At 40.4% G+C, this 24795-nt stretch overlaps 1 protein-coding gene across 2 annotated transcripts; it reads right to left on the reverse strand.

Moving 5' to 3' along the window:
• Nucleotides 1-5293: 5293 nt before the first annotated feature.
• Nucleotides 5294-23533, reverse strand: LOC127619732 (cartilage matrix protein-like). 2 transcript variants are annotated; one of them, XM_052092697.1, is made up of 8 exons: nucleotides 23345-23533; nucleotides 11136-11479; nucleotides 9886-10108; nucleotides 8987-9106; nucleotides 7791-8195; nucleotides 7144-7296; nucleotides 6982-7062; nucleotides 5294-6042 (listed from the first exon to the last, which is right to left on the reverse strand). In XM_052092697.1, the coding sequence occupies exons 1-8, from the start codon at nucleotides 23424-23426 to the stop codon at nucleotides 5993-5995; spliced, it is 1458 nt and encodes a 485-aa protein (XP_051948657.1). In that variant the 5' UTR covers nucleotides 23427-23533; the 3' UTR covers nucleotides 5294-5992. The 2 variants fall into 2 exon arrangements, with proteins under 2 accessions (XP_051948657.1, XP_051948656.1); XM_052092696.1 differs by having other exon boundaries at nucleotides 11136-11482.
• Between the last annotated feature and the right edge of the window lie 1262 nt (nucleotides 23534-24795).

A 24795-nucleotide genomic window follows, 5' to 3' on the forward strand; every position in this document is an offset into this window, starting at 1 on the left:
TTTAATACTGAAAATGCTCTTTGTAGATTTTGTAACTCCTTTACAGAGAATCCTGAGCAAATGTTTTTCACTTGTAAATTCTCGCATGCTTTTTGGGAAAGAGTGCAGAGCTGGTTAAGTGAGAAAAAGGTTGCTGTATTGAACTTGTCTTTTGTAGATATTAAATATGGGAATTATGAAGAAGGCAACGTAGGTTTCTTGATTAACAATATTTTGTTGTTGGCAACATTTTATACACAAATGTAGAATTATCTGGTTCAATACCTAAAAACCCTGACAAAATTTTAAAATAAAAAAGCTGGTATTTTGATAGATACAATTGCAGAATATGATTTGTTATAATTTTTATGTTTATTTTTATTATTTTAGTACCTTGGTGACTTCACATGAGGTTGTAATTATTATTAATTAATTTAATTATTATTATTATTATTATTATTATTATTATGTCTCCTTATATTATTCTTTTTGTGTGTCAGCCCATGTTAAAATTAAGTTGATTGTAATTTGAATGCCATTTTGTTGTAATATTTTTGGTGTTTGCTTAATAATAATAATAATAATAATAAAATAAGGCCTGTAATGGCCTTTTGGCCACTATAAATCTTGCATTGTCAAGTAATAAACTAATATACTAAATAAACTAAACTAAGATAAACTAATCTTAAAAGGATAGTTCACCCAAAAATGAAAATTTTCTCATGATTTTACTCACCCTCATGCCATCTCAGATGTGTACAACTTTCTTTCTTCTGCTGAACACAAACAAAGTTTTTAGAAGAATATTTAAGCTCTGATGGTCCATACAATGCAAGTGAATGCTGATCAGGCCTTTGAAGCACCAAATAGAATATAAAGGCAGCATAAAAGTAATCCATAAGACTCCAGTGGTTAAATCCTTTTTTACTATAAATCTCCACTTTCACTTTGCTTGCATTGAAAGGACCAACAGAGCTGAGATAATCTTCAAAAAAGATTTGCTTATGTTCAGCAAAAGAATATCATAGACATCTGGGATTGCCTGAGGGAAAATTATGAGAAAATTATTTTTATTTTTGGGTGAACTATCTCTTTAACCTCGCGTGACCACACGTGCATGACATTTTTTTTTTTTTTTGCTTCGCTATACGCAAAGCATAATTTAAATGAATAAAGACCGACTGAATACTGTTCACAAGACTCTAAACTGTAATTTCACAGGTTAACTTCTGCCGCACCAAGTCACGTGACACAACAACATGCCATCGATTTCCTTGAAGCGCTCCTACGGACACAACGCCAACAAAAGTGCCTCTGGTAAGAAATCTTTACGTTTTTTCATTGAAACCTGTTTGGTTGTATAGAGTAGAATCAGTCAATTGTTTGTAGGTCAGCGCCCTGATAAACATGATGCCAACATATTTGGAAACTGGCACTGAATTTCCTCAAAAGTAGAAAAAAACATTAGTTATTAGAGGTCGACCGATATACTGGTTTTGCCGATTAATCGTCACCGGTAACATATTTCTGGAACTGTCGGTTATTGGCAAAAATCCACACTGATTCCCCATTGCTGATGCCTTGTGGTGTTTGTTTTGACATGTGAGAATACACTTTGCATGGAGCAAAACACTTCAGATGTGGATTTAAAACATCAACAGCTAAATGGTATGTATGCTGTCATATCAAAGTAAAGTCATTAATTTGTTGACAAGATGCTGCATTAGTAGAGAACAGCAGTATGTTTGCAGACAAGGCTGAGAGGATGCTAACATTAAAGCTAACCTCAAGCGTTTAGAACAATGTTACAAAAATACACACAAGTCCTATCCAAATGTTTAAATGTCATGATTGTTACATCTATTACCACCTATTTGCATTAGTTTATATCCAGCTGGTCAAAACACAAAGCTAGTGATGTGAGAAAGCAAATTAATATCTTCATGTTGCCGAGAGAAATGTATAAACAAATCAGAAACACATCTGATTTAAATAAAAAAAAATTATCCTCATTGTAATACGATGATTTCAGATCGATCGCATTCTTGCACTAAAAAAGGCTAGACACAGCACAACAAATACAGTTTAATAGAAAGCAGGTGTCTAAATATGCTTTTAAAGAGACACTGAATATACAAAAACAAAGCAAAATAAAGACAATCGTCTAGCAATCGTTTACATAGAAAAACAAATTGATGGTTGTATAAGCGTTTGGTGTGAAGAGCCCTTTACATTTGGTGGAGGTCTTTGGCTATTTCGTATTGCTCTCTTATAAACATTTCTTAGAGTAAGCAATGAGTTGTTTAAATGCTTTGTCTGGAAAGATGTTTAACTTGGAAATGTGTGAAATCCTCGCGTTTGGTTCCAGTCTGTTGTGTTCCATTTGTTTGAACAGCCCCTGGCCTGGGCTGATCGTCTGAGCCGCTTCACCACAAAGTTCTGCCGAATACCACTGCTATCTGTGAATATTGCTACTCTACATACAACTGTACTGAATACAAACATTGTGCTTATTATTATGACGCATGAGTCTGGAGTAGTAGGAATCAGTGCAAGTGTAACACCATGTGAACCGTCTATTGAAGTGTGCGCTTTCACAACTTTTTATTTATTTTATGCACATTAGTTGAAAATTAAATGCTCTTTTTTTTAACAGCCAGATAGGAATGCTCTTTGCAATAATATAATGGTGCCGAATGGTTTATGTATTTATTGCGCCCTCTTGTGGACTAATGAAACAACATCAATTTAAAAATCAGCTGACTTTAAAATTAGAATATTAATTCAAATATATTCATATTTATATATTTATTTCTTTTTATAAAGGACAATACATTTTCATGCTTCAGTCAGTACTGTTTATTTTTGTAATAAAATTCAGCTCTATTTTACTTTGTTTTATTTTTTCATTCAGTATTTAAAAACTATCGGTTGATTAATCAGTTATCGGCAGGTACTGTCCAACTCGGTCGAGCTCTATTAGTTATTTTGAATAACTTTCAACTCTAACACATAGGTAATTTAGCTTAATTTTAATATAAATTCTGTTATGTTTAATTTTGTTATCACTGTGCAATACAATTCTATTCATTAACATTAGTTAACGCATTCCTATATGTTAACTGTGCATTTTCACAATGAGAATAAATGGTTCATCCAAAAGCTGAAAAATTTTGCTTTATATGGAGTTTTGATGAAAATAAGGTGCATTTCAAACTCTTCTGAGACCAATGAAGACAGACAGCACACTGGAGGTTAAGTCATTCACTAAATAGGGAGCAAGGGAGCATCCTATAACTCTCTTTACAGCGAAGCACATTTTATCCAAACTTCTTATCAAAAGTTCAGTTTGAAGCTTCAGATGAAGTTTGAACCAATCAACATGTTTGTCAGACATGGGACAATGATAATCAGTACATATATTAAGAATTTATCATGCTATATTTTATTTTAACATAGTTGGCAGTGATTGGATGATGCTGGACATTACTTTGAATAAGAATTATTTATTTAGCCATTACAGAAAATCAGCTGTAATGTCTGTAACGTCTCAAAAACATGAATAACCAACACTCCTGGAAACATAAAAAATAAATGAAAAATATGTGACTATAGCACAATTTTACAATGTAGTCTTGGTGTCCACATATGTGGACATACATTTTTAGGAAAACGATTTGCTCTAGAAAAAATAAATGCAATAAATTAAAATGCACCCAACAGCCAAGCAGGGGTCTCAGGAGGTTAAAGATTAATTATTATATTTTTTCATTTTTAGAGATATCCATATCCTAAAGCTCTTGTAAGTTCACCTTGGTTTTACTGGTCATGCTTTTCCAATTATGACAACATTTGATCCATAGTAGGAGATTTGTAATAATGTGTTCTAATCAAATATCTCATTTTAATTTAAATGTAATACAATAATAGGTTGGCCGTTTGTTTTGGTAGTATGTCTTTGACACTGGCCAACCCTTAGTATAAATACAGCCCTTTAATGCATACCTCAGGGCTTTAGTGACCCGGGACCCATTCTACCCCCTGTACCTCATCCATTTTTTGAAGTTGTGCCCACACCTCTTTAGTATTCCTCAACTTTTCTCTTCTGAATAGTGTAACGAAAACAACAACAACAACAAAACAAAAAGAAAAGAAAAAGGCAAATTTGCAAGATTTTTGTATTTTTTTTTTTTACTGCTTAATTACCAAAAGTGTAGAGGGTCATTTAAGACCCTAGATATGTAATAGTGTCCAGGATATTTTGCACTTCCATTAATAATATTTGTATGATTATTTCATAAGATTACTATCACAGGATATATATTTCTTTGTTTATTACAAGACAAATGATTCCATATTCATACAAATGATTACTATATCATGTTGATATTCTGTGTGACAATGGTGAATTTTCAGTACTCTATATGTGTGTGCATACATATTATACATGCAGTTTCTTATCCTAGGTGGTGCTGATGTGTCAGGGATTGATTTGATTACATTTAACATTGCTATTTGATGAAGAAACAACATTGAAGTAAACTATAGCAAATGTAACACATGAACTTGGACTTGGCTTTTGTTATTTGGGAGTACTACTGAAATTATGTAAATTGTGCATCTATTTACACTCAATAAGTGCCTGAAAAAGTACATTTGTTTAGCATATGTGTATATTATGTGTTGTGTGTAGTTTGACAGCCAGTTGTGTCTTATGAAATTACAGTGTGGCAGTAATGAAGCCTGTTCTTGATTTGCTACGTCATCTCTTTGATATATGAAAAAAAAAAAACATCAAAATATATCAGAATATATTCTATTTCATTATTTTCAAATTGTTTTAAAAATATAACACTATCTGGGCATTTTGTAGATCCTTTTGCATATAGATATATGTGCCGGGTCTCTAAAGACCCGAGTATGTAATCATGTTTGGCGAAACACCCATGCATTGAAGGATATTTTTCTTTATTATTTTCTTTCAAATCGAAAGCATTTTTCATTCAAAAAAATCTTTAATGAGTTTATAATATAAAAAGGTTGCTTTGATGTAATGATATCCCCCTTTTGGACCCCTTCGATTATTTAATAAAAGGGCCGGATCTAGGGGGTGCTGGGGTGAGATTTGCCACGCCATTATGCTCACATAGGTTACATCCTCAGTACCTGGCGTTCCTAATCATTATGCTGAACATCTTCTCTTATGTAACCTTTTATTGAACAGATATCAAGCTTGACGGCTGTTCATAGCTCTTCAAAACACACACAAAAAAAGGACACAACGAAACAGAGACACAGACACAAAGTGGGATTTTATTGAATCATCACAAGCTGTATCTGAATGAGTAAATGTTTGCCTTTTTCTTATGTGTGTCTGCATGGTTGTGTGTGTGCTCCGTTACTTCATGGAATGCTGTATTTTAGAAAATAAACAAGCATTCACAAATGCATTTCAATCTTATATTAAATTACCTTTATATATATATTCCATATAAAATAATTTTTTTCTCACTTTTATAAGCTTTTGTATGGGCATAAAGTGTAAATTTAGAAAGGAAAGGTTTGAGAGAGTCAGAATGAGGAAAAGCAAAGAGTGAAAACTCCACTGTATATAATATACGCACAATCTCCCCACAGGGAAGACTTGTATATGCAGGTTGTATGTAAAGACTCTTAGTGCACATACACACCATGATGTTGACTTTTACTCAAGTATGCAGATTTCACATTGGCTTCAAATGTAATGCACACAGGGTCTTGTTAGGTGGGATGGCTGTTTGAAAACCAACACCTTCCATTTTGGGGTGACCATAATTCAGATCAAGTGTAGACCGGTAAACCATGGCCACCATGATAATCAGTGCTCCATTCCCATGGACGATAGTGATGAAGGCAGAGAGAGCAGACAGAAATGGAGTGGAGGAATGGAACATAAGCATAGGGATCAGAGGTCACAGGAGGCAACTTTACAAGAGAGTGGGCGGCAGTGTAAGATTTAGATGCTGGTGTCTTCTCAAACAATCTTGTTCTCCAGGGCAGCGATCCTTTTTGTCACAGCTTCCAGTGATGCTGTTGTCAAGGAAATAATGTAATAGTACCATCCTAAACTTAGTGCCAGGTCAAAACATTTTACCTTCTAATTTTACACATTTTCTATAAACTTACCTCTTAATGGAATATTCCGGTTAAGCTCAATCGTCAGCATTTGTGGCACAATGTTGATTACCACAAAAAAAAAAATGTCAACTCAGTTCTCCTTTTCTTTAAAAAGCAATAACAGAACTTACAGTGAGACACTTACAAGTGATGTGAATGGGGCCAATTTTTGTCAAGTTTAAACAGAATTGTGAAGCTTATAATTTTATAAAAGCACTTACATTAATTCTTCTGTTAAATCTTTTGTTATTTATGCTGTAAAGTTGTTCAAATCGCTGTTTTTACAGTCGTTTTAGGGTTTATAGTGTTAAGACATCATGGCAACAAAATTGTGAAATTGTATGTAACTTTACACAGAAAAGGTGAGCAAGTGATTTTATCACACTAAAATCATGTTAACATGCATATTGTTTACATCTTGTGGCAATATTTTTAAAACAGTGAGTATTTTAACGTTTACGGATTGGCCCCATTCACTTCCATTTTAAGTGCTTCACTGTAACCTCGATTTTTTTTAAGAAAAGGACTGACGATTTTTTTTTTTAGGGTAATCAACATTGTACCACAAATGCTGTCGATTGAGTTTATCTTGAAGTGAACCCCAAATATTCCTTTAATATTTGATTTCAACTGTCATACAGAGAAATGTGTTTCATCTAATAACCTTCATAAAAAGTTAAATATTACCTTAAAAGATCTAAAATACTTTCACCTCATTCAACTTTTATATAGAAAAGCAATCAGTAGCATTCTGTAACTCAACACTGATGAGCCTAATATAAATTTGTAAATGGTAGTATACATTTTCAACATGCGGTTTTGGAAACACTGTTTAGGAAAGGATATATTTCTTTGTTAATGCCTGTACTGCCTCCTCCACTTTTTTCTGGAACTTGACAACGGTATTACATTCACAGGGATCCTCCTCTGCAAGTGTTAGAACATCAGAACCAAATTAGATTGATGAGTTGCATGTGTCAAAGTCATCAACTTTGTGGTTTTACAGACCTGGACAAACATCAATTTGCAGCTTCTTGGCAATTTGGTTTATGGTCTTGAAGTCAGCGGTGTAGAAGAAATGATCAGTGACGGGTTCAGAAGCAATCTCTCTCAGCTGATGCTCAACAGCATTTCCAACTCCCACAGCATACATCTTAAATCCTGAAGCACAAAAGCAGTCATAAGAACACACACATTTTGCCCAGTTTACTACTGCAATTTTTGTAGGGTTGCACAATGAATCAAAGAATCAAGGTTACACTCACAGCTGCTATTACTATTAACTAATTGTGAAATGCATCAAATACAGCATCCCATTTACCTCTGCCATGCATCTGAATTTTCTATGTACAAAATATGCATTTTATTTTGGATGTTGAGCATTCGCACCAAGCACATACTTTCGTTTTATGTTTAATTTATTCAAAAATTTAAATATAAGTTTTGTTTTTTGATGCAAAACTTGAAATTCATTTTGATTTACTAATGTTTTGGATGTAGACACTTCATAAAAAATATGGCACCCATACAAAAATAATATTTTTAGGGAATTTATACTAATTTAAATGAATCGCAATTAAAATATCAAGAGAAATTATCAACAATTATGATTTTTGTAAATCGTGCAGCCATAATTGTTTGTGTTGTTTTCTCACCATTCTCCTTGCACTTCTTGGCTGCATCTCTAACGTCGTCTTGTGACCTGCCATCAGTGAAGACAATGCCGACTTTTGTCACTCCAGGTCTGGCACCCTGGTTAGGACCGAAGCTGTTATTTGCCATAGAATTTAGGGCAAGGCCAGTCATGGTTCCACCCTCCATATAGACCATCCTTTTAACAGCTTCTTTCAGATCCTTTTTGTTGTTGTAGCGTCCCAGAGGGAACTCCTGCCTCACTGTACTGGAATACTGCACCAGCCCCACGTGGGCATTAGTCTCTGACACGTCCAACTTGTCTACAATCAGGTTGATCCATTTCTTCACCAGCTCAAAGTTCTCTGGTCTCACACTTTTAGAGCCATCAATCACAAAGACAACATCTATGGTTGCATTACTGCAAGCTGAGATAAGAAAAGGAGAGGCCGTTGATATAACTGGTATCACTTTTATCAGTAGAACATTTCCTCTCATGATAGAAGTTTCTTCATTTTTGGTGGGTGAATGTGTTTAGTTGGTTTTGAGAGATAAAATTTGGATCGGCCAATATGTATTGGATGTATCAATGGAGCCTTAGGACTGGGTACCTATACAGATTTCCCAATTCGATTTGATTCCTATTTATAAGCTCTCAATTAGATTTCGATTTGATTGGTTCATTTGGGTATATTTCAGTTTTAATGTTCATTTTGCTTTATATGAAAGAAATTCTCTCAGCTAATGCTGTTAATTTTACAGGGGATTTTCTTACTTGTTACATTACAAAAAAAAAACACATTTACAAATTTTATTTTAGCATTAGTTTTTCATAATTTTAGTCACATTTTAGCTTTTTAAAAATGTACAAACCTCTTGAGACCTTAGACGTACAGAATAATGTGATAAAAACAACATGGTGCAGACCAGAACTGGCACAGCTGGCAACAAAACTACATCTGGTAAGAAACCTAATTAAGTTTTTACATTGAAACTAATCAAAAGAATAGAGTCTAGAGTTTGTTCTGTCAATGCTTCACTGTTTGTGTTCATTGTAAGGAAGAAATTCAAGTTTGTAGAAACATGAGGATGAGTAAATGATGACAGAATTAAAATTTTTAGAGGCACTATCTCTTTTAACATCAAAACTGCACGTTGCTTTTAAGTCTTTTGTACATACAAAAGACTTTCTTCAAGGCTTTCATTCATACATACTCACCGCTGCATGATCGGCCATCCTTCATGAGTGTGTGGCCATCTCTGCAGGCACACTTGAAAGATCCAGGTGTGCTGATGCAAATGTGCTCACAGTCATAATCGCCTGTCGCACATGGGTCCGCTACCATGAATGTAACACACACACACCAGGTGGGGGAAGGAAGGGTTAGCGAGGAGAGAATTATTCTATGTGAAGTGGGAACTCAAGAAAATCAATAAGTTTTAACCATCTGCTGTGCCCCTGCCACATGAAATCATCATGAGAACAGCAAATCTTTAAAACGCACAAGAATATGTCAGAGAACCAGGCACCTGAGGCCTTCAATACAGTTTTGGTGTTTCTCTCAATATTGTTTCAGGTGCCTGTTGTCCTGATGCGGATTTGTTACCACACTGGGGTCGGATTCATTAAACATGCTTAAGAACTATTTTCATCTTATTTTCTAAGTTAAGATAAATTTAAAAATGTTTTTAATTATGTAATATTGCATTAAAATTTATCCTAAGAACCTTTTTTCTTAAGATTTTCGTGAATTCGGCCCCTGGTTCTCAACCTTTTCGGTGTGCTATTTTTGTGTCCTGATTTGAGAACTCATGAGGTTTTTTAGATGTCAGATATCACCGTGCTGAGAATCACTCCTCACCACTAACTACAATTATATAAGTAATTACACATGCTTTTACTTCCTCCCCCTGGAGACCAAAGTGCTGTGGAGCATCAAGCTGAGGGTGGAGATTAAAGTCTGAAGAAGGTGAGATTAATAACATGCCCTAAGGATACTCTGCTTCATATACACCTTTAATATCAGCATTGATGGCCATGATGATATCTGCGATGAAGAGGAGGCCTTTGTTCTCTCCTTTCTCCCTCCCACCCTCCCTTTTAGCCTTTTCACTTACGACAGAAGGCCTCCTGGAATTTCTTGGTGAGCTTCTCAATGAGGCTGTAACTCTCCACGTAGTCTATGTGATCATCCAGAGGGTCACTGGCCATCTGCCTGAGTGAAGTCATGTCCACGCGGCCCACTCCAATGGCAAATAGCTCAATGCCAGACTCGCGTGCCCTTGCTGCAATGTCATGTACATTGTCCTGCGGCCGACCATCGGTCACGATGATTGCCACCTGCAATCAATTTAATACATCTTTGATTGTATTCCTGGTGCAGAGACCTTAAAGGGATAGTTCATCACATTTACTCCCCCTCATGCCATCCCAGATCTGTATGACTTTCTTTCTTTTGCTGAACACAAATTAAGATTTTTAGAAGATTTTCTCAGCTCTGTTGGTCCATACAATGCAAATTAACGGTGACCAGATTTTGAAGCTCCAAAAAATACATAAAGGCAGCATAAAAGTAATTGTAAAGGGATCAATGTAAAGGAGGCGAGAACCGGCTTGACGATATAATTAATAGTTTTAATGATAACTTAAAAGACAACATAAACACACACACGACGGACATGTCCGTTAACGATCTCTCTCTCCCGCACAATCCTCTGCAGTTGACCTTTATACCTCAGAGGCTTGATTAGCCTAATACGGGACCGGGTGTGTAGGATCACGACCCGGCCACGCCCTCCGCCCTGCCACAGTAATCCATATTACTCCAGTGGAAAAATCCATGTCTTCAGAAGTGATATGATAGGTGAGGTTGAATTCTTCATTCTTCTTGAGTTCATTGATTCACATTCTTTGTGCATATCACCACCTACTCTGCAGGTAGGAGAATGTATAGTATCACCCACACCTATAATATCATTCTGGGGGATCCTTAAACCACTGGAGTCATATGGATTACTTTTATGCTGCCATTATGCTATTTTTGGATCTTAAAAGTTCTGGTACACATTTCCTTGCATTGTAAGGACCTACAGGGCTGAGATATTCATCTAAAAATCTCTTTGTTTGTGTTCTGTAGAAGAAGAAAAATCTTATGGGATGGAGAAACATTATGTGGAATAAAAGTACAATCGCATTAAGATTTTATAAAAAAAAATGGAGATAGCCTTGTTATAGAAGATTTAGATGAATTTATCCATTGATTATTATGTAACAGAAGATGCATAGTGCCACAGAAGAGAATTAATGCTGGTAATGATGGCAATATGGATATAAAGGGTTTTATGGGATTGCGGTCACAGAGCCTGACCTTACTGATGCCAGGGGATTTGCGTGCTCCCTCGGCTTCACTGAAGGCCACGTTTATGGCGAACTTGATGGCGAGGCCAGTCATGGTACCCGTGGAGAGTGGTTCAATCTTGGACACTGCCTTAACCAGTCCTGCCTTGGTTTTGTAGGACTTCAGAGAGACCTCGTTTTTCACCTTACTGGCGTAGTTCACGACACCCACACGTATAGCATCAGGGCCAACCTTCAGACCGTTAATCACCTTGGCCAGGAAGACCTTGATCTGCTCAAACTCAGAGGGGCGAACACTCCGAGAGCTATCAATGAGGAACACTACATCAGTGGGCTTAGTGTTACACAAGTTTGCTGCTAGAAGAGTGAGAGAACACAGATAGAGGAAACATAGAGATGAGGTCAGTATATATACAATTCAATAAATCCCTCATATTTATTCAGAAGAGACTCCTCTGTCATATGTTTTTAATTGGCTTTATCAAACTGTATTAAGAGCCGTTCACACCAAAAACGTTTTTGCGCTTTTAAACCTGACAAAGCGTCTTAAAAACACAGCGCTCCTGCACGACTGGGCTGCAAGGTCTCGCATCCCATCAACCTTAAATACAAATGTTTATATATGCTTAAATATGGGGGCACCAGAGCTTATGCAAGGTCCTCTTAACAGGCCCCTGTGACTATGCCCCCCACCCCCCTCAGCCCTCTTATAGGACCCTTTTACCTTCCTGTTTCTAATTAAATTTTTTGAGCTACTCTTTAACCTTACAACGCCACACATTTCATATTCGATAAATGACTTTCTAAAGCCTCTACATCATTACGATATGTATGAGATGTCTCCTGGTGAAAGTTTCCATGATCTTCTGGATGTAGAAGACCTTGTAACATAATTTCCAAAATAGCTATTTCATCTTTTGATGGATAATTTTTTTTACGTGAAATCTTTCCTGATTTGAATAAAGTAAAAGTAACAATAACGTTTATATTGTTACTGATATTTCAACTTACTGATACTTAAGTATTTATTGAATTCAATCAATATGTACCAAAAATTTCAATATTTTATAGAAAAAAGTTACAAAAAACAAAATATTATTTTATATGTTTATTCTTTGTATAAAAAGGCTGTCGAACTAAACATTTTATTATATTATTAATTGCTATTACTGCATGTTTGCTCAACATTACAAAAACAAAACTTGGCTTAGGTGGCTGGGGAAAAGAAAATATTGATATATAACTTTGTGTTTCAAAAATACTGCTTAAACTAGATACATAAAGTTTATTGGGACAAACTATAATGTTGGTCTGACAAAGCCTTGTCTGAAAGTTTAAAATAGTTTTAAATGCTTGAAGTTAGACATTTTTACAGGTTTTACAGTAAGAAAGCAAGCAAGCAAGAAATAAATAAAGAAGAGAACATCTTAAAGCAGATTAAAAGGCTTGTACGTTTTGAGAGCTGAAGTTTGAATTTACGAACATTCCAAAACAGACTTGTAGTTTATTTAAACATGCTGTCAGTGTAATGTGGTCTAGAAGATTTTTGGACATGTAAATGATGACTTTGCAGGGCTTTTCGATGGAAGAATGATAATGGTAGCCAAGCTGTAGGGTCATTCCAAACAGAATTACCCCCAAAATGTACCAAATGACAACCATTTTTGAGCCCCACACTTTTCAGCCCTTCAAAGCTCTCACATTGGAGGGTAAAGTCTTTGAAGGATATAGGATGTAGTGAAGAATGTCACTTCTGAATGGAACTCAACCCATCATTCAGATGAAACTGCCTGAACTCTAACCCTAACTCTAAAAGAAAATTATGACCCTTGCTAGTCATAATCTACCCCTGATATTTACCCTTACAAAAAATATGATTTGACTATTATAATAATGTAGTAACTATGACTTGTAGTTTTACTACAATAATCAGGGGTGCATAAAAGGAATATTGCAGGTTCAATAAAAGTTGAGTTCAATTGACAGCATTTGTGGCATAATATTGATTACCACAAAAATTAATTTAAACTGATCCGTCCATACAATGGATTGAAGGGGGCCAATTTTTGAATAGTTTAAAGGCAAAAATGTATAGCTTATAATTTTCTTCTGTTAAAACTCATGTATTATTTAAGCTGTGAAGTTGTTTAAATCGTCGTTTTTACAGTCATTTTAGGATTTGTTGACATTACATCATCATGGCAATGAAGTTGTAAAATTGGCTATAACAGAAAAGGTTAGTAAGTGATTTTATCACACTAAAATCATATTATCAAGCATATTGTTTATGTATTGTGGCTATAGACCATTTCAAGAATGTAAACAAAAAAAAATTAATTTGAACGGTACAAAGTATTTTTATTCCCCAAGTGAAGTCGGTCCACTCGGCGGCTGTTTTTGGAATGCTCTTCTGCAGTTTGGGCAGCTATTTTTCTAGGTAAATAAGTGTCATGACCGAAATCTCCAAAATGTTTGGTCAAGATTACGATAAAATAGCATATCGGAGGTCATGTGATGACATGCGAGGAGCAGACGTGTGAGCGACAAGCTCTGCGCACTTTGATAATTTTTTTATTATTTTCATATTATAATCCGGTGATATTTGATACACCTAGAATATATGTTCTTTGAGGTAAACATGGCAAAGAAGTCAAAATCCTCAGCTCTGGAGACATTAAAAGATGCCTACGTGCTCCAGCTGAAACCACTGATGGGCCTGCAGACTGGGGACTCAATTTGGATGGCGCGGTGGGAGAGATTCAACACCAACTGTAACCCGCACACAAACACACAAGACGAGACAGTCACAACGTCGATGGGAAACTGCTTTTATTAACAGCAAAGCAGGCAAAAGTACAAACAAGGGCAAATCCAAATGAGAATGGTCAACGAGAGCGGAGGTCGAGCCGGGAATCAGAATGGAACAAAGGGGCAAATCCGGGAGAGAGTGGTCAACGAGAGCGGGAGGTCGAAGCCGGGAAAACATTTAACAACAAGGGCGCAGAACTAGACGGGACTAGTGGTTCAAAGACAGGGGAACTAGGGGAACACTCGAGCTGGCAAGCTAAGGGGTAACTATTCACAGCAGAGTTCGGAACTAGACGGGACTAGCGGGGGGGCAAAGACACGGGAAACTAAACACAATTACCAACAGGAGTGAGACGAAAGGGTTGTGATATATATAGGGGTGAGTGCAGGTGTAAACAATGATGGGTGATCAGACGAGTACAGGTGAAACTAATGTGGTGACTAAGAGCGGGCTTGCGAGCCCGAGGAGGGAGACCTGCTAACGAGCATGAGAGCTCGAGGGAGCAAAACGAGCGTGCGAGCTCGAGGGAGCAGAACGAGCGTGCGAGCTCGAGGGAGCAGAACGAGCGTGCGAGCTCGAGGGGGCGGAGCGAGGGAGCGGGGTTCGTGACAGTACTCCCCCCTCTATAACGGACGGCTCCTGACGGCCGCGCTCGGTGCGAGGAGCGCGACCTCTGGGAAGTGGTGCTGGACGATCCCAACAAACAAAAAACCCCTGAACAGAAAACCCACAAAACACACAAACAAAATTGAGGGCAGTCCAAGGGGCACAGAGGGAAATGAGACTGTCCATGGGGTTTCAAGGCAAGGTCAGGGGGAACATAGCGGACAGGCGGGTGGTCGGGAGATCTAGGTGGCAGCCATAGGGCAGAGACTGGGTCAGGGGGTCTGGAAGGCGACTGGAGGACAGGGACTGGGTCCGGGGGTCTGGAAGGTGACCACCGGACAGGAATAGGGTCCGGAGGCCAGGGAAGAGGCCACAGGACAGGGAGAGGGTCAGGAAGTCTGGGCTGAGCCGTGAAAGGCGGAGCCGTCAGAGGCGGCACCGTAGGCGGCTCTGAAGGCGGGGTTCTGGAAGGCTCTGGAGGTGGAGCCAAAGGAGGCTTTAGGGGCGAAGGCCTGGAAGGCTCTGGAGGTGGAGCCATGGGAGGCGGCGCCGTTGGGGGTTTCCGAGGTGACGGCCTGGCAGGCTCTGTAGTCTCGGGGGGTAGAGCCGTAGGAGGCTCGAGAGGCGGAGCTCTAGAAAGCTCTGGAGTCTCTGGGAGCAGAGCCGTAGGAGGCTCGGGAGGTGGAGCCGTAGGAGGCTCTGAAGGGGGAGCCGTAGGAGGCTCTGGAGTCTCTGGGAGCAGAGCCGTGAGAGGCTCGGGAGGTGGAGCCGTAGGAGGCTCTGGAGGGGGAGCCGTAGGAGGCCCGAGAGGCGGAGCCGTAGGAGGCTCTGGGAAAAAGGCCGTGGAAGACTCAAGAGGCTCTAGTGGCAGAGTTCTGGAAGGCTCGAGAGGCTTGGGAAGCGGAGTCCGAGAAGGCTCGAGAGGCTTGAGGGGGGAGCCATGAAAGACTCGAGAGACGAAGCCCTGAGAGGCTTGAGAGGGGGAGGAGTCCAGAGAGACGAAGCCCTGAGAGGCTTGAGAGGGGGAGGAGCCCTGAGAGACTCAAGGGACGGAGCCCTGAGAGGCTCAAGAGGAGGAGGAGCCCTGAGAGACTCGAGAGACGAAGCCGTGAGAGGCTTGAGGGGTGGAGGAGCCCTGAAAGACTCGAGAGGAGAAGCGCTGAGAGGCTTGAGAGGGGGAGGAGCCCTGAGAGACTCGAGGGACGGAGCCCTGAGAGGCTCGAGAGGAGGAGGAGCCCTGAGAGACTCGAGGGACGGAGCCCTGAGAGGCTCGAGAGGAGGAGGAGGAGCCCTGAGAGACTCGAGAGATGAAGCCGTGAGAGGCTTGAGGGGTGGAGGAGCCCTGAAAGACTCGAGAGGAGAAGCCCTGAGAGGCTTGAGAGGGGGTGGAGCCCTGAGAGACTCGAGAGACGAAGCCCTGAGAGGCTTGAGGGGTGGAGCCATGAAAGGCTCGAGGGACGGAGCCCTGAGAGGCTCGAGGGTAGGAGGAGCCCTGAAAGACTCGAGAGGAGGAGCTCTGGGAGGCTTGAGAGGCGGAGCCCGGGGGGCTCGAGGGGTAGCGCTCTGGGAGGCTCGAGAAACGGGGCTCTGAGGGGCGAGCAGAGGCTGGCAGAGCCGTGGAAGACTCTGAGGGCGGAGCAGAGCCCGGCAGAGCCGTGGAAGACTCTGAGGGCGGAGCAGAGCCCGGCAGAGCCGTGGAAGACTCTGAGGGCAGAGCAGAGCCCGGCAGAGCCGTGGAAGACTCTGAGGGCGGAGCAGAGCCCGGCAGAGCCGTGGAAGACTCTGAGGGAACCTCTGCGGTCTTGAGCACAAGACGAGACTGGGGAGAAGGGGCCCTCTTCCTTCTCTTACGTCTTCGGCCAACAGGGGACGTGGCCATGGGGGCGGTCGAGGCTACAGGCGCTGGCTCTGGGGCGGTTGAGGCTACAGGCGCTGGCTCGCTGACTGTGGCAGACATGGGCGCTGGCTCGCCGGCCGTGGCAGGCATGGGCGCTGGCTCGTTGGCCGTGGCAGACCTGGGTGCTGGCTCGCTGGCCGTGGCAGGCATGGGCGTTGACTCGCTGGCCGTGCCAGGCTTCGAGACGGGGGCCGAGTCAGGCTTCGGGACTGGGGCCGAGTCAGGCTTCGGGACTGGGGCAGTGACAGGCTTCGGGACTGGGGCCGTGACAGGCTTCGGGACTGGGGCCGTGTCAGGCTTCAGGACTAGGGCCGTGTCAGGCTTCGAGACGGGGGCCGTGGTAGGCTTCGAGATGGGGGCCGTGGTAGGCTCCATAATGTCAAGGACGGGGTTATGAGTTACACAACCACTGCCTTGCACGAAAAACCCTTGGATGGAGAGCATACGGCGTTCGCGGATGCGTGGAGAGCATCAACGGGCTCAGGGGCAGACACAGGTGAAACAGGGTGAAATATTTCAGACACAGTACATACCTGCTGCCCCTGGGCCGCGAGCGCTTGGTCACGTCTCCAAATCGTAGCTCCTCGTGCTGAATGCGACGTGCACATCTGCTCTAGTGAGCTGCGCGAATCCTCCGCGTGATGCATTGTGACTGTCTTCGGTGAGGTTGGTTATTCTGTAACCCGCACACACACACACAAGACGAGACAGTCACAATGTCGATGGGAAACTGCTTTTATTAACAGCAAAGCAGGCAAAAGTACAAACAAGGGCAAATCCAAATGAGAATGGTCAACGAGAGCGGAGGTCGAGCCGGGAATCAGAATGGAACAAAGGGGCAAATCCGGGAGAGAGTGGTCAACGAGAGCGGGAGGTCGAAGCCGGGAAAACAGTTAACAACAAGGGCGCAGAACTAGACGGGACTAGTGGTTCAAAGACAGGGGAACTAGGGGAACACTCGAGCTGGCAAGCTAAGGGGTAACTATTCACAGCGGAGTTCGGAACTAGACGGGACTAGCGGGGGGGGCAAAGACACGGGAAACTAAACACAATAACCAACAGGAGTGAGACGAAAGGGTTGTGATATATATAGGGGCGAGTGCAGGTGTAAACAATGATGGGTGATCAGACGAGTACAGGTGAAACTAATGTGGTGACTGAGAGCGGGCTTGCGAGCCCGAGGAGGGAGACCTGCTAACGAGCATGAGAGCTCGAGGGAGCAAAACGAGTGTGGAAGCTCGAGGGAGCAAAATGAGTGTGGAAGCTCGAGGGACCAAAACGAGCGTGCGAGCTCGAGGGAGCGGAACGAGCCTGGAAGCTCGAGGGGGCGGAGCGAGGGAGCGGGGTTCGGGACACCAACTGTCCAACCTGTTTGTGATGCTGACGAAAGTTGTTGCTGACTTGTAGGATCTCGCTGTAATATGTCGATCAATTACGGCAATGGAAACAAAATTCTCTGAGTTGGTTGCAAGAGTGGCAGATGTTGAGAAACGGATCGATTATCTGGAGTAACTGGAAAGGGAATTAATAATCCTTTCACGACCAAAATTGATGTGGGAAATATTTTGGAAGATCTCGAAAATCGGACCCAAAGAAATAATATATGGATTGTTGGAATTCCTGAACATGAAGAAGGCAGAGATATGGTGAAATTCCTAGATGAGCTCTTCCCGAGTCTGCTCGCCATAACCAGCCATATGCTGGAAATCCAACGAGCTCGCAGATCTGCTGAGGGAAGCAGGCCCCGATCAATTCTGGCCAAATTTCTGAGATCATCCGATAAAGATCTCGTGTTGCATGAGGCGAGGAGCAAATGAAAGCTTTCTTGGAAGAATCACAATATTTTCTTGTTCCCGGATTTTGCGAATTTGACAAAAGAGAAACGCGATCGATTCAAGGAGCGTAAGAAACTCTTGCATCAACGGAAGATCACTTTTGCACTGATGGTTCCAGCCAAACTGAGAATAGATACGAAGGATGGCCGCAAAGTATTTACATGTTCCACACAAGCACTGTCCTTCATAAATACACTGGAGTGAGTAAGCCATTTGGTGTTTCTCATGTGAGTGAATTCACTTGCTGAACATACACTCGACTGTCGGAAGAAGCTGGGCACCATTTTTGTTTCTATTTGTGTTGGAGTTTGTTTTGTGGAATAACACTTCTCCTTCAAGAAACTTTTGCATTGATGGAGAATTGATTTTGCACTGGGGTTCACGGCCAGATTGAGAGTAGATGCTGGGGATGGCTGCAAAATATCTACATGCCCACACAAAGGATGTCTTTTATGAAGTTGACAGACTGAGTTAGTCGTGATGTATTTTTTCTTGCGGCCTCCTGTTGGCTGGAGATTGTCTCGTGGAGTATTTTTGCGGGACATTGGAATGATTACGTCATCTGCTGCACTCATAAACAGCCGGCTCACAGAACACTTGTTTGTCTGTCCAAGGAAACTGAACGGCTTTATATCGGTTGGAATTTGTTTTGTGGAGGATCACACCTTCGAGATAGTTCTGTGATAAAAGAGCATATTTCTGAATTGTGTGAATGGCGAACTCTGCGCACTTTGCCAGTTTGAACACTTTTAATGATATAAACCGGTGACATTCGATACACTCTGTTCCATAACTGTTCTAGGAGGACAAAATGTCAAAGAATTTAAAATCTTTGGGCTCTGGAGACATTAAAAGACACATGTGCTCAAGCTGACACCCCCGAGCAGGCCACAAGACTGTGAGTCAATTTAGTCGGGGAAGTGCAGGAAATGCAGCGAGAGATGCTGAACATGTCGGCAATGCTGACGAAGGTCGTTGCTGACTTAGAAGATCTTGCTGTGATCGATCGATCACTGCCAAAGAGGTGAAGTTCACTTATGTGGTTACAAGAGTGGGGATGTCAATGAACAGATCGATTTCCTGGAGTCATCGGAGAGAGAATTATCTGCTAATCCGCTAGTGACCCAGGTGGATTTGGAGCATGTCTGGGAGAAGTTGGAGGACATGGAGAATCGGAATCAGGGAATCAGGGGGAAAAGTTATGATTTCATGTGGTTTGATTCTGCATTTTCTGTTGTGTCTATTTAATTTGCTGCATGGAATCAATAAAAATTATTAATAAAGAAAAGGCATTTTTCAAATAAGCAGTACAATTTTATTGGTCCTCGCCATGTGATGCCGGCTTCAGCCCAGCCATGATGCATGCACCACATTTACATTTACACATTTGGCAGATGCTTGCCCTTGATTGTCCCTGACGACTACAGGGAAAATCCCCCCGTATCAATCTGGAGTTAAGTGTCTTGCTCAAGGAACGGTGGTGGCTGTGGGGCTCGAACCAGCGACCTTCTGATTAACAGTTATGTGCTTTAGCCCACTACGCCACCAGCACTCCATCCCAATGCCTGGCGTTGCATCTAACTTGCACCGGACCCTCACCGCTCTGTTCCTGGACCCGCAAAGATGCCAGCAGATAGAGACCAGTCTCCCGAGGAGAGGTGTGCTTGTTTAAAGGCAGCGGTGATAAGGCTGTATTTTTTTCGTTGACAGTTGTCTGCTACTGGCCGTTCCAATTTCTTCCATTCATTTTAAAGCCCATCTCTGCTAAATTGTCTCTGTTTTGACAAGCAGGATATGTTCACAGAACAGTGACGTTACTTGTCGTCATCAACGATCAGTTCTTGAAACTGTCTATACTTTTGAAATGGTGATTATTTTAATGTTTACCATGCAATTAGGCACTTCCATTTTAAGTGCCTAATTGCAACCCAGATTTTTGTTGTTTTTTCTTTTTAAAGAAAAGAAGGGACTAGTGGAAATAAATTTTTGTGGTAATCAACATTATGCCACAAATGCTGTCGATTGAGCTTAACTTGTCTTGAACCCGGAATATTCCGATACCATGGGTCCTTTCCGTGGTGCTCGGGAGGGCTGCTATTCTATAAATATGTGCTACATGGATGGCTCCTACCACGGACGTCGATGGGGGAGAATAGGGTGGTTGAAGCCATGATTGGGGCCCATGGGCCTTGCTCAAGGACACATTTACATTTATGCATTCGGCAGATGCTTTTATCCAAAACGACTTACAGTGCCCTTACTACAGGGACAATCCCCCTGGAGCCCCTGGGCTTCAGCCTGTGTAAGCATCTGCATTAATGCACCCCAGACAATAATACTGTATCCATTAATGCACCCCTGACAATAATACTGTAACCATGGTTTAACTATAGAAATATTGTAAAACCTGTATGAACTATGGTTAACTGTGTGGTAACTATGATTTTACTACAAGTACCATGGTTAAACTATGGTTACTGTAGTAAAATCATGATTAATTTTCTTATGGGTAAAAGACATGCCCCCTTATCCTGTTAAAATTGGACCAGTCAGCAAGATTTCTTTTTCTTTTTTAAACACTGTAAATAGACAGCCACTTGTACATTTTGCTCAATTGTGTATTGATAATGGCAAAATTGTCTTGTAACAATTTGTAACAAGTGTAACTAAACTAACCATCAAGAGATGTAGGGGGAGAAGGGTAAACTGTGTGTGTTTGTGTGTGAATGCATAGAGTTGGGGTGAGGAAAAGAAAGTGAGATTGAAAAGACAGAGAGTTTGCAGGTAGCTAGCTCAATAAGCGTACAGTGCTGGCAGCTCTCATAATAACTCTCATTGATTATACATTCAGCCTCAGGTATGCATGCACAAACCGATTTACGCGCACAAACACTAATTTGCTCACTCTCTCTCTCTCTCACACACACACACGCACTGAAGGTTCTCTTTGTGTACAAATGTAGTGACAGGAAAACATTAAAAGCTCATTTTCTCAGATGACACAAATTTTGTGTAACCACTGGAACATAATAACCCTAATTACCTAGACCTTCATTTGAATATCTCTTATTCGTTCTATCAGTTTAACACTCCTGATTTAAATCTTGATTCTCTAAAAGCATCTTTTATGGGATCAATTCCATGCCACATATATTTGCAAAAATATAAAGTATTGCAAAAGAAAATAAAGTTTTGCAAAAGAAAAAAAGTATTGAGAAAAAAAAAGAAAGTTTTGCAAACAAAAATAAAGAATTGCAAAATATAAATAAAATATAGCAAAAACCAAGATATAATTAATTGCAAAAATCAATGACTGTTGTAAAAGAAACTAAAGAACTTTGATCCTTTTTTATCTTTGCAACAGATTTTAGGCAGCAATGATTTTGCCACACAACTTTTTCTTTGCAATGCCTACTAATTATTTTGCAATGCTCCTTTTAATCTGCATTTCCATCACGTGTGAGTTTGTGATACCGTTTTGCCTTTGCGCTTCACTTTTCTGTGCGTTTCACTTTATGGCACTGTTTTGACGTGGGGGTGGAGTCAGGGGATTGGGGCGTGTACAACGGGCTCAATGATGCCTCCCTGGAAGTTATGTCATTAGCTTGAGACACGGATCAAACATCATGGCTGAGCACACGCATGCAGGTGGATCTCAGGTATATAAAGTTGATTGTTTCCTTTTATTTAATTAGCATTAAATGTGCTTTAACAGCGTTTGCTTCAGATAAAAAAGTTAGAGATCAGTTAACGCAGTGGATTTATTAGCCATATGCTAACATAGCCAGCATCTGCAGTTTTTTCTCTCTCAATTGATTGGACTATTGATTGATTCTTATGTTTATTTTATAATTGTCTATACCATAGTATGTTGTCTTCTAAAAAAAATGTAAATTCCATATTTAGATGTAACATTATCACTGTTAAAGGAGACAATAAATAGATTACAAATAAAAAGTTAAACGATCGTAACAAACGTGCATGTGTTCTGTCTTTAAAAATAAAGTTTTGAAATATAAAATGTTCACATCCCCTATATTCTTAACCCTGCGTTATACAGCTATGTGACATGGGGAGCGTGGTCATGTGTCGGTCTGCGGAAGAGAGAGAGCGGTAAGGCTTGTCACCTGGTTTGTAATTATCTCTAACACCTGTGTCTTGTTGTAGTGATACGGAGAGAGACATTTAAAGGGACGCCAAGTGTCGAGAGAGAGAGTGGATCCAGAAAGCTCCACAGACTGAGTGTGATATTGTTTTGTTTATGTTTACATTTCTACGGCGGTGACCGTCGTATGTTCGTGAAAGAAATTAAAGTGCTGATTTCAAACCTGCTTCGCTGTCTCCTGACTCCTCCATTGCTCAACAAACCTGTTCACAAGCTACTTAAGTTCTTACAATGCTCACAGTAAATGTACGTGTATCAAGGTCATCTCATGTAATGATTTGCCATGTCACATTTAGCAGAGAGAATATCCAGATGCCGTGACGAATCTTATTAGTGTTCTGACTCAAAGCTTCGGTCATATTCAGGCAGCTCAGGGTCAGCAGCAGCAACAACAACAGCTTTCTCCTGCTGTTTCTCTGCCTCGAGTATAACCAGGTTATCAGCACCTACTCTTAAGAATCAATCTGTTAAATTTGTTTTGCTTTTGCACAATTAACATTATAATTTTTTATTTTGCAATACTTTATATTTTTGCAAATATATGTGGCATGGAATTGATCCCATAATCTTTAAAACAGGATCTCAAACACAGGAAAAGATTATGTAAATCTACAGAGAAGGTGAGATGAGAAAAGTGAAAGATGGAGGAAGGTGCAACCCTCACAGTCATAAGTCACAGCCTCAGTCCCTATTATTATACAGTATTATTGTATGGAAAAAAAATATGCAATTAAATTGAATAGGGACTGAGGCTAAAATTCTTCCGCATGACGGTGAGTAAATGAAAAAAAAAATGTCACGTCTTTTTTTAATTTTTTTTCCAATTTGGAATGCCCAATTCCCAATGCGCATTATATGCAATGCTAAATTGATCGTATTGATGGATCTGTTAATTATGTTTTCTTACCCATGACAGCAGCATTTCCCGGATCCATGGTGGCTTGAGTTCCCAGGATGCATAGTACCATCACAAACCCCAGCAACATCATGCTGTAATGCAGTGTTTGAATCCTAATGATCAGCTCGACAACCAGACGTAGACTGATTCACAGAGAGAGAAATGATCAGGTTATCAACTCGCACACATGTACACAGATACGCACTCTTACAGTAAGTTTAGAGACGCCGCCCTCATATCCATCTCTGTAAGGTGTATGTACACGCTTTTTGGGGAGGTAAGGGGATACCTGCTCCAAAAAATTTGAGTTTGGGGTAGGAAAGACAAACACCCCTTGATCTGTGTGAGTGTTTGTTGAAGGGAAAACAAGTTCATTTGGAGGGGTCTCTAACTTGGGGTGGAACTCAAATAAATATTAAGATGAATCTGCCTTTTCTGGGCACTTTTCCTCTCAAATTAATCTTGCACACACAGGAATTTATGTAGGGGGATTATGTGGGAAGCCTCCTTTCCTTTTCCAACACAGACTGGCTTGTTCTGCCCATGTGTATGTGTATATTTGTGTTTAATGCACCATGCAGTGTTTAGTATGTCTGTTGATAAGTGTGTGAATGAACTTGAGCATATGCAGGCCTAGAATACTGGGAAAATGTGTGCTTCTGGTCAGGTATTAAGAGTGTATGTTTTAGTGTCTAAATTTACTTGCACCACACGGTGTATACCTGTACATGTGTTTGTAGTTTCTGCCACATTGTGTTTTATATGGTCTGTGTGCTGGCCTGGCCTACCCTTCTGTAATGAGCAAACCTATCGTAAATGTGAACATGCTTATAGACACTATCACAAATAGACTCACACATAATCACATATTCTCACTACACTAACACATCCAAGGCCACATTATTAATGCTAAGTTACACTGTAAAAAATGTCAGGGCTTATTTTTCTCTCTTTTTGAGTAATTATTTAATATTAACATAATAATTAAAACTGTTCTTTCAATGAACAGAGTACAATACAGTGGCAGGAAAAAGGATGAGAACCCTTTGGAATAACCTGCATTTCTGTATAAATGTGTCTTAAAATATGGGTTGATCTTCATCTAAGTTACAATAATGAACAAACATAATCTATTTTAACTAATAACACATAAATTATTGTATTGTTATTGTACATATTGAATACATCATTCAAACATTTACAGTGTAGGTTGGAAAATGCATGTGAACACCTAGTATAACAAGCAAAAGATAATTAGAATCAGGAGTTGGAAAACCTGGCATCCAATTCATGAAATAAGAATGGAGGTGGTATCTACTAAATTGTTTTTTTTTTTTTATCAAAACTACAGAATGTGTCTAATGCAGAGTTCACTTTTAAAAATACTTTTGAATTTTTTTAAAGATTACAAATCGACCTCTCTCCGTTCGCGTTTGCTGAGCTTCTTCATCTGCAAATGT

This window comes from Xyrauchen texanus, chromosome 26 (assembly GCF_025860055.1).
Source record: "Xyrauchen texanus isolate HMW12.3.18 chromosome 26, RBS_HiC_50CHRs, whole genome shotgun sequence".
In the NCBI taxonomy this organism is placed as follows: domain Eukaryota; kingdom Metazoa; phylum Chordata; class Actinopteri; order Cypriniformes; family Catostomidae; genus Xyrauchen; species Xyrauchen texanus.